The 14,795-nt window shown below is 37.3% G+C and overlaps 1 protein-coding gene across 2 annotated transcripts; it reads left to right on the top strand.

Moving 5' to 3' along the window:
• Nucleotides 1-2,374: 2,374 nt before the first annotated feature.
• On the top strand, nucleotides 2,375-13,148 carry LOC131195815 (coiled-coil domain-containing protein 190-like). 2 transcript variants are annotated; one of them, XM_058178054.1, is made up of 4 exons: nucleotides 2,375-2,665; nucleotides 5,173-5,389; nucleotides 10,424-10,541; nucleotides 11,345-13,148. In XM_058178054.1, exons 2-4 carry the CDS (start codon nucleotides 5,215-5,217, stop codon nucleotides 11,931-11,933), a joined length of 882 nt encoding a protein of 293 aa, XP_058034037.1. In that variant the 5' UTR covers nucleotides 2,375-2,665; nucleotides 5,173-5,214; the 3' UTR covers nucleotides 11,934-13,148. The 2 variants fall into 2 exon arrangements, with proteins under 2 accessions (XP_058034037.1, XP_058034038.1); XM_058178055.1 differs by having other exon boundaries at nucleotides 5,090-5,389.
• Nucleotides 13,149-14,795: the final 1,647 nt, after the last annotated feature.

Raw genomic sequence — 14,795 nt, 5'->3', positions numbered from 1 at the left:
TACTCCTCTTTCCTTACCCTTTCCCTTCCCAGAACAGAATACAGGGTATAGTAACTAACAAACATAATCAGTTTTTTCCCGAAGGCCATCACTCTGCTAAACAAATAATTCCCTCAACACTGTCAGACTATTTACTGAATCTGCACTACTATTAATCGTTTCATAGTTCCCATCACCAATCTCTTTCCACTTATGACTGTATGACTATAACTTGTTGCTGGCAATCCTTATGATTTATATTGATATATTGATCATCAATTGTGTTGTAAATGTTGTACCTTGATGAACGTATCTTTTCTTTTATGTACACTGAGAGCATATGCACCAAGACAAATTCCTTGTGTGTCCAATCACACTTGGCCAATAAAAAAAAAAAAATTCTATTCTATTCTATTCTAAAATATAACATCAAACATATTCCATTTCACACCATCACACTATCAGTTCCCTTCTTTCTTAAACTCTAATACATAGCAATTCCTAACTTCACTGAAAAAGTAATTGGTATTTTTTAATCTGATACTTATTTTGAATATAATCGATCCACTTTTTCCATTCCAAAATATATTTTTCTTGTGTACAGTCTTTCAAGTAGGCAGAAATTTTTGCCATTTCTGCTAAATTTGATACTTTACTAATCCATTCTCCAATTGTAGGTAAGTCTTCTTTCTTCCAATATTGTGCAATCAATAGTCTTGCAGCAGTTATTAAATTCAAAATCAGTTTTGTCTCTATAACAGTGCAATCTGGAATTATTATCTAGAATTATTACTGTGGAACAAACTTGATTTTCTTTTTCAAAATGTTCTGCATAATCCACCATATTCTAATCCAAAAAGCTTTAACTTTTTTGCAAGTCCACCATATATGATAATAAGTAGCATCCTCACAATCACATCTCCAACATTTTGCTTTCACATTTGGATACATACATGAAAGTTTTTAAGGATCTAAATGCCATCTATAAAACATTTTATAAAAATTTTCTCTTAAATTTTGTGCTTGCGTGAATTTAACATTCCTCACCCAAATTTTTTCCCATGTTTCTAACATTATAGGTTGTTGAAAATTTTGTGCCCATTTTACCATACAATCTTTAACCAACTCCATTTCTGAATCAATTTCAACCAATACATTATATAATCTCTTTATATGCTGTTGGCCTTGATCTTTTATTTGTTTTACCAAGTTATCATCACTTTGCCTAATACCAATTTTCTGATCTATTTTCCATCTAGATTGCAATTGTCCATACTGGAACCATGTATAATTTCTCCCTTCATCCCTCAATTTCTCCCTAGATTTTAACTGTATTTCCCCTTTTTCCATAATCAAAAGCTCTTTGTAAGTGATAACCTCCATTTTTTGTAATATATTTATATTCTCTATCATATGTCTGGGGATAGTCCATATTGGTATCTTTCCATCTAACTTATATTGATATTTTTTCCAAACCCTCAACAAAGCACTTCTGACCATATTATTCTTAAATATCTTATCAATTTTCTTGTCATATAATACATATGCATGCCAACCATATAATAAACCATAACCTTCTATATTCAAAACCCTTTCCTCTGTTAAATTAATCCAATCAGAAATTAAAGCTAAAGCAACTGCATCATAGTACAATTTCAAGTTAGGCATTTTTAAACCCCCTCTTTCCCTAACGTCTTGCATTATTTTTAACTTTATTCTCGGTTTTTTACCCTTCCATACAAAATTACTAATCCCTTTTTGCCATTCCTGTAAATTTGCATCTTTCTTCAATATTGGAATCATTTGAAACAAAAATAAAAATCTAGGCAAAACGTTCATTTTTATAGCTGCCACTCTTCCCAACAATGATAATTGTAACTTCTTCCAATTCTCCATTTCTTTAATTACTTTTCCCCACAATACCTCATAATTATTTTTATATAACTTTACATTCGATGCTGTAATATATACTCCTAGATATTTGACCTTTTTAACCACTTCATATCCAGTTATTCTTTCTAGTTCTTCTCTCTGATGTGTATTCATATTTTTAATTATCATTTTTGTCTTCTGTTGATTCACTTTAAACCCATTTTGTGAACCTTTTATGAGTTTCTGGAAGAAATGAGGATGGTTCTAATGGGAAGGAGGGAGGGAGGAAGGAAGGGGAAAGGAAGGAAACCCACTTTTCATAATGATTTCTCAGCAAATGTATAGATTTTAATTGCATTGCATGGAGAGAAATTTTTGACAGGATTGACTTGTGTGTGTGAGAAAGAGAGAGGGAGGAAGGAAGGGAGGGAGAAAACTGGCATATTTTCTAATTGTGTTCTGTCTAAAGACTTCTTTCTTCTGGGCTGCTCATCTGAGTCAAGCAGCAGCTGAAGTTCCATAATCTCCGCCTTCCAGGCAACAAGCAACAATAGCTACAAAGGGATTTTCATGAAAGGCTGAGAATGCATTGATTTCACTTGCTCTGTGGGCAGCCAGAGCTGCTGAAAGATTTTGCTTTTGCTTTCCTTGCTGCTGGCATGTCCTCCATTTGCTCTTTTTTCCGAAGGGGACAGGAGACAAGCTAATGGCAGCCTTTCTTGTCCCTTTGGATCATGCTGGGATGGTAATTTCCTCACCCAACATCACATTTATCTTGTGCAAAAGAGCATTCTTCAGCAAGAATTCTACAACTGTAAGTGCTATTGCTGTTTGTCAGTATTCTTCCTATGTGCATTTGAGGCAGTGATGGTAGAGTGGATACTGTGGATATTTGACAATTTTTCCATTTTTGTTCAATAGTGTCACTGAAGTTATCATGTCAAAACCAATCTTGCATAGGTCTTTTCTGCTTGGCTACCCATAAATTTCAGTAAAGAAAGTTCTGGGTTCACCTGAATAGTAGTTTTTAAAATTCTTTGTATCATTATGGGTATCACCCCCCCCCCCCGTTTTTCTCAAGTCTACCATGGATGGTAAAATGAGTCTTTTCCACATTTTCAAAACTGATTAGAATACCTTTCTACATTTTGGATAATTTCTCTGGCATCATACATCATTTTGTAAGAGTTCTTTGTTAAATTGTAATAATGTGAATTTTAGTCCTTTAACCACATTCTCTCACATTGGTCCATCTGTACATTATAACCAAATTCTTAGCCCATTTTAACTTGTTCTTCCTCCATTTTAACTCTCAGCAAAAGTTTGTACAGTTTAGCAATCACAGAATTAAATTTCAAATTCTGTTCTATGTTTTTGAATTCCAATTACTTTTTAATTTATCTTTTTCTTAATTGTACATATTTAAGTTCCCGTGTTCTTCTTCTAACAAATCTTGATGTGTTAACCATTTTTCTTTACCCACTGTTCCTTGTTCTTACTGTAAAATGTTTGGGCTAAAATCAGTAAAGCCATTTTTGGGCACAGCTGGGGTCTGTATCTATTCCTTTTTCATAGTTATGACACTTCTAACACCATGATTTTTAAGTCTACATTAATCTTGTCATGCCATTAAAAAAATATACCATCCAAACCTGAGATGGTGTCCTCCTAATTCTAACACAGACAAATGTGTTCTGATTTACTGGCCTGAAACACTCTGGTCATGTTTCTGATGCCTTTGCTACTTGCGCCAGAATCCCAGAGTTCTCTGCATTCCACCCTATCCCTGCTTTGTTTTGCTCTCTTAACAAACATGAGACACCCAGGGGGAAAAACTTCAGGACAAAACCTTAAAACTACCATACTTGCAGAGTTTGGAAAGCACCCTTCAAGTTCCTTGTTGCTGCTCTCATAAGTTGGAGAGAGGACATAGAAATAAATAATTTAAGACAGCACTGACATAATAGGTTCATTTGAGCTGTAAAAGGGACAAGTCAACACAAATGTTTATCTTTGAAGATTACACAACTGAATTAACAAAATGTATTAACTATGTGTTGAGCAACAACTCTTTGCATAGCAACTCAATCCTATGAACATAACAGAAACCTATTCTCTGTTCTGAGTTCCACTATCCCAGGGCTATTTCCTGATTTTCTCTTCAAAAAAGTCAATTTTACTATAAGCAAATTTGTAAATCTATTGACTCAGAAGTGAATTTACTGAGTTGATCTTTGGTTAAAATCAGTTTCACTACATGCACAAGCGATTGTGCTCAAATGAGGTGTACATTGTATATATATTAGAAGCTGTAGCATATACTCACACACATATAAGCAAAAAAACCTAGAAAAAGATAGGATGCCATTCCTTGGGATGGGATGGGATGGGATGGGATGCCACGCTAGTTTACTGACATAGAGCAAACTAGCCTTTCTCTGATACAGTAGAGTGAGTGAGTGCATTCTGGGCCATGAAGTCCTAGACTCTAAAATTACTTCATTTAAAATGTTTTAATTTTTAAAATATTTAAATTTTAAAAAATAATATTTAATAAAGCCTTTATCCATCTGATTCAAATTTTGCTTACATTGGAGGAAAATACAAAGCTGCAGTTTTTGCATTCTGTACTTTATGACATTTGGAAAGGCATATATCTTCTAGAGTAGCATTTATTTTTTTCTCTCAGGACACCTTCCCACTTTTAAAAATTATGGAAGACCCCAAAAGTGGTTTTCTTTGTATGAGTTATATTTATCTGTATTTACCATAATTAAAAATAAAAACTGAGGCATTCACTACTGCTGCCACTTTTCATGATTTGTTGTTTGGTGGGATTTTAATATTTTTATTTTTCAAAGTAGGTTGGAAAATGATTCTGATTCTGTGGACTCCAGAGAGGGTCTTGAGGGTCACTTTGAGAACAGCTGTTCTAAAGAGAAGGAAGAAATATAGCAGGGTTATATTTTCCTCCCACTTTTCTTCAGAGTAAATCTGAATGAGCTATAAAAGAAGCTTTCCATTCATGCAGCCAAAACTATGAGCAACTGTCATAGGGGATGGCAGAGTCTGGCAATCGCTTTTCTGTAGAAAATTAGCCAACTAGCAATGCCAACGCACTGATGACAGGGAGTCTTACTTCTGAAAGATTTGAAAGTTGATAGACAGAAATGTCCTAGTGTCACAGATCAGAAAAATGTTTGGAAAGAGGGTTAAATAATGCATTTTTCTGTTTCAGGATAACATTATCCCAAGGTAAAGAGCAACTGGAAGTGAAATCCCCAGGAGGGTCAATACCAGGTGTTCCTTCTTTCTTTCTAGGATAACCATCGATAGATTTTTCTGCAGCCTTTTCAAATAAGCATGGCAGAGGGAGGAGCTTCAAGGCACTGGGAGGCCAAGAGACGAGATGTCAAGAGGGCAGAGGCCAGGCTTACCCTGGGGCTGCGCAGCTTAGAAGAAGCCCGGCTCTACTATCTGAACACCATGACCAGGGAACAGCAGCGACTCCAGCAGGAACTCCTAAGGTTACAGAAAAGTGAGGGTGCCTTTGCCTCTTTTCGGCCAACATTTTGACATGAAATCTCTACTTTCTAATTGTTTAGAAATGACAGAGTAGAATTGATTTGCAGGAATTGAGAAATGTTGCCAAAGTTGTCTTAAGAAGACTCCATGGTTAGAAATTCAGCTTGGGAAGAAAATTCCACCTATACCAACTTACTGGCCCAAATCAAATACATTTAGGGTTTACTAGTTATATATATATATATTTTTTTTTCAAATATCAAATAATTCATCCAATGTACAGTTATATACAATGTCACCACCCCCAGTCACCACCCCCCTTTTTAACACTCTTCCCTCTTCTACCTTCTTTTACTTTCCAAACCTTCCTCTCCTTCTCTTATCTACATCCGCTCCTCCCTCCACCCTACACCTTCCTTCTCCCTCTACTATCCCTCTTCCTTCCTCTTCTCCTCTTTCCTACCTCCTACTCTCTCTTTTCTCCCTCCTCACCGTTCTAAAATGGTAACTATGCAGACCCGATCCTACATTAATTATATTTCTTCAATAATCCCTGTACATTAACCATCACTCCATCTCTACCAAACCCCCCCAATTCCCCTCCCCCTTGCCCCCCACCCCCCATCCCGACTTCCCAGAACAAAATGCAGGGTATCAAAACTAACAATCATAATCCAAAATAATTCCTAAATTATAATCTCTAGTCACACCACACTTAGTCACACTCTCAATTCCCCTCTCCTTCAAAAATATATCTAATACAAAATATTTCCTAAATTTACTCATATGCTATTCAATATTTTTTTTTATCTGATACTTATTTTAAATATAATCAATCCACATTTTCCATTCTAGAATATATTTTTCTAGTGTATAGTCTTTCAAGTAAGCGGAGATTTTTGTCATCTCTGCCAGATTTGATACTTTGAGTGTCCATTCTTGATTGTAGGTAATTCTTCTTTCTTCCAATACTGAGCAATCAAAAGTCTTGCGACTGTTATTAAGTTCAAAATCAATTTAGTCTCTATAGCTGTGTAGTCCATAATTATTCCTAGTAGAAAGAACTGCGGAGTAAACTTATCTTCTTTTTCAAAATATTCTGCATGATCCACCATACTTTAATCCAAAATGCTTTAACTTTTTTACAAGTCCACCATATATGATAATAAGTAGCATCTTCACAATCGCATCTCCAACATTTAGCAAGATCTAATATGTGTTTCTTGTAAACAGGTAATGTCATTTTTAAATTGTTTCAAATAATGAAATACTTTCCTTCTCTTCTACGGTGAGTTCAGGCCATTAACATTCCAAGATAAGAAACTTTTGGAACACCAGCCGCAGATCACATTTTACTTTAGGCCTTACTCCTCCCACTGTTTCCGTTGTAGTAGTTGCCAGTTGTTGGTGTGCCTTCATCTCTTGTTCCTTGCGTTTAGCAGCAGCTCTTGTCAACCTTTGTTCTTTTGAATCTAAACCCGTCGTAGGTATTTCCAACACTTGTAATAAATCTTCTTCCATCACAATCTGTTCTTGTACCTGCTTCACTTCTCTTTCCTTCACTTCAGCCTCCTTCTTCTAGCTTCCAATGGGGAAGACTTCCAACTTAATACCTCAACATAAAATTCTCTTGCTTTTCCAACCGTATTGAAATGATATACTTTCCTGCATAATATACTATTATACCAGTTGGAATATCCCATCTATATTCAATCTGATGTTTTTAAGTTCATTCACCAGGAAGGCAAATTCCTTCCTAGCCCTTAACATTTTGGTGGAATTTCCTTTAATATCAAAATATCTTGACCAGCAATCTGAATCTTCTCCCCCTTATATGAAGCTTGCAAAATCTGATTTCTCACTGTTCTGTTTGTAAAATAAATAACAACATCCCTTGGCAACTTTTTTGCCTTGCTATCCAAGAATTCACGATATATTTTATCAATTTGATAAGCCACATCTGCTGGACGAGCTGCTAATATCTCAGCAAATACTTCAGAAAAATTTCCTTAAATTCTCTTCCTTATTTTCTTTCAAACCTCGAATTCTAAGAGCAAATTCCATATTTCTATATTGTATCAAAACTATTTCATCCTCTGTTTTTCCATTTTACTTTGAAATTCATCCATTTTATTTTCTAATTTTAAATTATGTTGCTTAATTTCTTCAACCTCCTCCTCCAATAAAATCACATTCGTTGCCAAACTTGTACTGCCATTACAAATCCTTCTTTAACTTCTTTATTTCCCACTTGAATTTCTGATATCTGCTCTTTCATTTCAGACATCTCATCAGTTATTACTTTAAATTTTTCTTCTATAAAGCCTTTTAAGTTCTCTTGTAACGCCTCTAAATTCAATGTTCTAGTCTCTGCTGTATGAGCTGGAGAGGCACCAGCTGATAAAGTTCCAGAGCTCTTTGTTACAGTAGACTTTAATTGTTTGGCTGCCATCTTCTATAAAATTATATATTTATTTATTTCCAACTTAATATTCACTTTAAATCTTCTTAACCTCTAAAAAACACAGTCTTTTAAAGCAGTATTTAAAAATCTCCCCTAGATTCTATCAGCAGGCAGCAAAGAGTTAAAGAGTAAAGCAGCAAGTAACATGCAAATTACCAACTGCAGACGAACGCTGAAAATATCGCTTCGCTTTCCACTCGTTAACTTGTTAACAATTCGCCTCCATTTTTTTACTGTTTTCAAGCTTGTTACAAAGTATCGGGGAATCGGCTTGGCTACTTGCATAAAGTTCTCCCACTTTCGTTCTGTCCGGTATAATCCTTTATTGTCCAAAATAAATCTCGGCGTTTGGTCGTGGTGATTGGTTCCGCCAAAGCAGAAGAATCCTCGGATCTGGAGCACTTCGGGTTACTGGAGGGAACTTAACCCTTCAAACCCCTTTTTTCTCAGGGGCTTTAGGGAAATTCAACCTCTGCCTTCAGCTCACCACCTTCTCCTTCTCCCGAAGAAGGGGTTTTCCGAACCGCTGGACAGCAGATTTAAGCTGTCCTAGCGATTCCACATAATCCAGAGGTTGGTGATCGTAAAGATCACCGCCATCACCTACGGTGCCAAACCGGAAGTCCCTAGTTATATATAATTTGAATGCCAGTTTAAACAAAGATATTTCAGTTTGCTAATTTTTCTAGGAGCCAGTTTTGTGCCATGATTTGGGCATCAGGCTAAAAACTAGGAGATTGTTAGTTCTAGTCTCAAAAGCCAGCTGGCTGATTTTGGACCAATCAGTTTCCTTCAGCACCAGTTAAAAGGCAATGGCAAACCATTTCTGAAAAACCTTGTCAAGAAATCTGCAGGACTAGTTCAGGTGGTCTCCAGGAATAAAAAATTGACTTGAAGGCACAACCCCCCTCCCCCCAAAAAATCCCTAGGGAGTGTTTTCCTTCAAAGTAACACATTAAAAATATCTCAGATATGAAATCTTATATTTTAAAGTTTTCAAGTCTTTTGTCAGGGGCCTTCAGAAGAATATCTGAAGGCCCCTGACAACTTAACTCAAGCCCTAGGATAAAATAAGATAAGCAATAGTGAAAAAGCAATTAGATAGCCAGAATAAACAGTTCTTCTAATAGAGAAATATAAACATTCCCAGCAATCTGTGATAAGACCACTGGTTTTAATTTAAATAATCTGAAAGTACTTGGTAAAATACACAGTAAGTTATTCTAAGTCCATAAAATATATAATTTTAAAAAGTGTGATAAATTACAGGAATATTATTTCCAGTTGGAGCAAAAGGATATGAAAATGTCAAATGTAGTGCAGTATAAGCAAATGTTACATGTGAATAATTAACATATAATGGGCAACTGGAAGAGTAAAAATACAGTGTAGGGTGAGTTTTAAAAGGATTAAAGAGGATTTAAGCAGATTAGACAAGTCATTGTGATTATGTATATCTTCCATTATTATATATATATTTTTCAACTGATTGGTGGCTATGTTTTACTTGTGGAGTTATAGAAGGGAGAGGCTCTGATCCACTATAGTGATTATTTTATTTCTTGTGATACCATACATTACTGTACGAGAACAATGAATAATATGAGAACAATAAGAACATGAATTTAAAGATACTAAGATCAAAAATAGAAAGATCAACAATTAAAAGCCTGCTTTAATTTGAGTCTTTTTAGAACCTTTAAGAACTGGTCAAGAATTCAACATGGTGTGCATTCCTGGAGCAGGTAAAGAGAAGTTACAATCTCAGTTTGCTCCAGGACATCCTGCAGTAATTTGGGGCAAATCTCTCTGGATTATCTTAATAAACAGGGAGGATCATTTGCATTGTTAGACCTCTGGAAAGTTAAAATCCCAGTATTCTCCAGCCAGTGGCCCTTTGAGCTAGTCTAAGTTTACAAAGAATATGTAGGCACATTGCAGTTAATTAGTAGAGATAGTTTTACCATGATATAGAAGGAAGAGTATATGCTATAGAACTCTCCATCTCTTTCTGTCCTCCTTTTGCCACATCCATTTTTAGACTTCAAAGACAAAGAGAGAAGGGATGTTCCAGATATCTAGCCAGCTCCAGAGCCCAGTTAAGCAGCTCACTTCATACCTGCTCTCTCTTAGCTAATCTGCTGATGGAAAATCAAGCTTCCATTCTGAGGATTGTGCTAAACTTCTGCTCAAACAGTTCAAGAAATATATCAATTTAAATAATGATCTTACCCAGAAAAAAAAAATCTTGTTGCACCTTAAAAGCCATTATATTGTGTGGCTTCAGTAGACTCAAATTCACTTCAACAAATGCATCATGCAGTGTCCTAGCTGAGGAGAAGAGAAAAAAGAAATTCTCCTTTGAGGGGGATAAAAGACTATTGAACAATAAACATGAAGGTGGGCAGATTTAAGAGGCCCTTCCTCTATTCTCAAAATGGCATTCCTTGGTGGCTTTTCACTGGAAATAACAGAGGGGGGAAAAATCGTCATTCTCAGACAGTTCATGTGCTCTCTTATTATTGTCTAATTTGCCTTTAGAGATGAAACTGGATAGCAATTATTTCTTTTCCTCTTTCTTAGGCTGCTCCAAGCAGAAATTCTCATTGGGCCCTGGACATATTCACTTTAAAGCAACATTTCCTCTACCTCCTTCTCTGGTTGTGCAGAATTCTGGTGACTTCCATTATACAGGATTACGGTAAAAGAAATGTCTCTTTGATGTTGTTCAGTAGTATAGGAGCCTTGGCTGTCTACATCGGCAAGTTCCACCTTCTTATTAGTTGGCTGCAGTGGACCTTGTAGCTTTAAATTGAAAGATAAAAATGAGATCCCTCAGTGTAACAGTAAGAAACTAAGATGCAAGTGGTCCAGGTTACACACTTAGAAGGACCAGGCCTTATCGAATTTAGTGATCCCCTGGTATTCCTGATCAACAGCTATTGTGTGGCTCTTCAGTCTTTTCAGTGGTATTTCTACTAAGAGAAGAAAAAAATTGGAAAAAGCCACCAGAAAACATGATGGAGGGGGAGGTTACAGAGATAAGTCTCCTGCAATAGTCATGAATGAGCTAACCTAATTGTGCAACTGCATTGCTTACAATGGAAATTCCACTCCCAATTGTAATTATGATTTTAAGCTATCCAGAATTACCCTATGATAAGATGGATGGCGAATAGATTTTGCAAATAAATAAATAGTAGTTATAAACCAAGGACTACCTGTGAGAACGAAGTTGGAGGTGAGAAGCAGAGGGCCACATTCATTTATCACCAGTGATGTTAACAGGAACTATTTTAAAGATTTGCAGGTGAGAAAAGGTTTCGTTTCCTATCACTTTTCTTTTCTCTCCTGAAGAGACACTGCCAGGCAAGATAATGATCTCCAGTAGGATGGATTAGATATGTGGGTTTTCCATGCCTCCATTAGAGACTACAGTCCATTGATTACTTGTGAAAAGAATCCTAATGAAAGAAGAATAGCATTTCTCTCCTCCTTTTCTAGATCTCAAAGAAAAACATTGTCTAAGACTGGGGAAGTTGCATGGACAAAGCAGTCTCCCACCCATCCATGGAAGCTCAGTGGAGATGTCTCTGGTTGTGAAGGAAAGAGAATGGGGCACTTGCCACCCTTGGAGGCCAAAGACCCAAATGTTGCGGATGACAGAGCTATGAGCAGCCTTAAAGACTCCATGGCTAAACAGCTAAATATTTCAGCAGAGTCTGTGGACCGGACTGATATCATAGAAGAGCAAGGAAAAGACTCAATGAAAGAAGAGCCAAGGGATTCTCAAGCCAAAGATACCATGACCATCACCAAATCCATAAATCTCCCTGAGAATCGAAGATCTTCTCTTGATCGTGAGAGGCTGATCATGGATCCTGAGGCCTATGCTGCTGATGGACGCCTCAGGACTATGTACAATAGGCCTGATTTCCTCAAGTCTTATGGCGAAGTTAGGAAAGCCCGCTATATTCGGCACAAAGGTATTCCAACCTGGGAAAAGGAGCTCAGCCTTCAAGATATATTTGGGCACAAAAAACCCATGGAGCATTCCTCCCAGGAAATGGTTGCTGCCAAAGCTAAGCCCTAAGCAGGCAGAATGGACAGATCTAGCAGAGTAAAGCGCCAAGAGGCCTCTGTTGAAAAGACAAGATCATTTAGCTACTTGCCATAAGCAAACTAAATGCAACCTGGTCTCAAGCAGGCAGCAAAAACAGGACTTTTATTCATCCTCTGGTGGGCTGCTGTGCACAAGGACAAGGTGGGGAAGAAGGGGTGGGAATGTGGGAGGTAAAGGCTCAAAGGTTAATTGGGAACAAACAATTTGAGATCAATGAAAACTTAGTGACTTAGTTTTATCAGAAGTAGTAATCAAGTCACTCACGGCTTAAACCATACTAATATGAAGGAGGTTTGTAAAAGGGACATACATGATGAACAGACTGTGACAGTTCCTATTCCAATTTTTTTTCATAGAAAAATTCTAAGTACATTTTGTGCATTAGATTTCAATTGGTGCATTAGATTCCAATACTGTACTAAAAATTCAAAGAAATCAAAATAGGTAACACAGCAGGATGTTTTTTAAAGCCGGGTCTTTCAGGTCTTGGTTAACATATTTTGACATCATTTGAGCTGATAAACATTTTAGTGTTTTGGTATGTAAATTCCCAACCCCCCAGCTTGCCTTTTAGTTTTTAATGAGGGGGAGAAAATAGAATGAATCTTCAATTCAGTTTGGCTTCTGGCGTCTATCTAGATGAGTCCCTGCAATTTTCTTGTCCCTGCAATTTTCCTAGCAAGTTTTCATAAGTGATTTGCCTTCTTTCAGCAACATTATGCAATACCTTTATTAGGTCCAGCCAAAATGGCACAAAAACATGTGTACATTTCCTTTAGGGCAATCTATTAGGCTAAAATTGTTTCTAGAAAGTAATTAAAAAAAAACCCAGGAAAGTCCAAACCTTAGGGCATATATGGTGCCTATGAGTTCTGTACTTTAAACTCAATCTGAATATACAGTATAAGATGCAGATTGCAGATATCAGATTAAAGGCCTGACGCTGAAATTTGCAGGTATCAGATTAAATTTAACATTCTAGGATAAATAAATGATGAGTTCCTCATTTTTGTAAACAATATGGTAGTCTATAAATTTGTCTCTTTCTGTGACAATTTGCTTTCTAGTTATAGATGATTGACCGTCCAGTTCTTCATAGCAGCCAATGTGTTCTCAGAATTCAAAACGTATCTTAAAAACATGTCTCAAAAAGATTAAAGGCACTTATTGCATTGCTTCATTAAAAACTCCAAACAATAATACCAATGTGCTTTTATTACCTAGAAGGTCATAAATTAGTAAGTAAGCTTTCAAGTTTTGAAGAAACCACAAGATGGCTCACTGTTTTGAGAGGTGTCTTTCAAATGGAACTTCAAGCTAGGGGACACAGTAAAGTCCTACAAGGGGTTTATCAGAATTGTCCACTGGTGCTAGACTGCTCAGCTGGCAGGACTCTGATGTGCTCTAACTGCACAGTCTTTTCTAGTTTCCTGCATGTCTGAATGTTACGGCAGGACTAGCTATGAGGCAAGACACCACTATCCTAGCAGCAGGGAAAGCCCTTCTATTCTGTGACTGGAAATACGGAGTCCCGTGAATAATGGTCATTTGGTATCAAGCAGCACAATCCACATCTTCCTCATCCCTGGTTAGAATCTTTTGCTAGTTTCTAAAACTCTCTTTTTTAGTCTGAAATATAGCTATATATGTATTTGGATATACATATAATTCTTTTAAAAAAGAAAAAATACACTCCTCTACTTTGAACCCCCACTGATACTACAATTCTGACAAATCCAGCCAGCGTGACCTTATCTCCAAGATATTAAGACTTTCATTCCCCTTATAATAATGTTTGGTTAGGAGAATCAGCTCATTTAGTACAAATTCATACTGGGAATGATAAAATTGGAGATACTTCAATTAAACTCTGTTATCATTTCAATTTTATGTAACACAACAATTACTTTTCATCAGCATTTGGAAACTTGTGTTAGTATGTGTCAAATGTTAATAGTCTAGGACAGGGGTCCCCAACCTTTCAGATCTCAGGGACCACTAAATTCATAATTTTAAATCCCGTGGACCACTAATATGATCTGCCTAATGACCGGCTGGGTGGGTGTGGCCAGGTGGTCATGAGACTGGGTGGGTGGGGCCAACTAAATGTCACTCACAACGAGGGGCACCTCGCCAGCCTCTACTCACTCCTCCCCTGCCAACCATTCCTCACCACCCCACCCGGGCTCCTTAGAGCCCCAACAGGAAGCAGTTGTTGAAGCTAAGCAGCCACCATGAGAAAGAGTAGGCAAAACAGCTGCTCAGTTCAAATTGGATCTGATTGAGAAGGAGGCTCAGCAGTAGCACCTCACTGACGACTATGAGCATAGGCTTTCTAAGCAGAGGGAAGACCTGCAGGTGTGCAAGGCCAGGTACCGGCACCTGGAAGCTCAGCAAGCTGAGATGGTCAGCCAGTTCCAGGCCATGATGCTATCCCAATGGAACAAGACCCTCCAGCTCTTTGCTACCAGTGGCACTTCCCTCCAGCCTTTGCCCAAAGCCCCAGCACCAGGAGGCCAAAGCAGGCTCCAAGTCGGAATTTCTGCCCCCCTCCGACCCCCACAAAAAGACCCTGAGGGGAGACTTTCTTCAGCAACACAACCATTCATTGCATGTATCCGGCTCATGGGCTGTCCTTTGAGGACCCCTGATTTAGTGCAATATAAAAAAATGCAAATAATTTTTCTGTGGACCACCAAAATTTTTTCGCGGACCACCAGTGGTTCACGGACCACCTGTTAGTGACCACTGGTCTAGGAAATATAAATTTAGCATTTGTTTTTAAAATATTCTGGGAAATGGATGGTTCTGATTATGTTGTGACTCGTCCTC

The sequence above is a fragment of the Ahaetulla prasina genome, chromosome 3, assembly GCF_028640845.1.
Source record: "Ahaetulla prasina isolate Xishuangbanna chromosome 3, ASM2864084v1, whole genome shotgun sequence".
Classification (NCBI taxonomy): domain Eukaryota; kingdom Metazoa; phylum Chordata; class Lepidosauria; order Squamata; family Colubridae; genus Ahaetulla; species Ahaetulla prasina.
The sequence above is the reverse complement of the archived record's forward strand: the minus strand, read 5'-3'. Positions and strand labels throughout refer to the sequence as shown.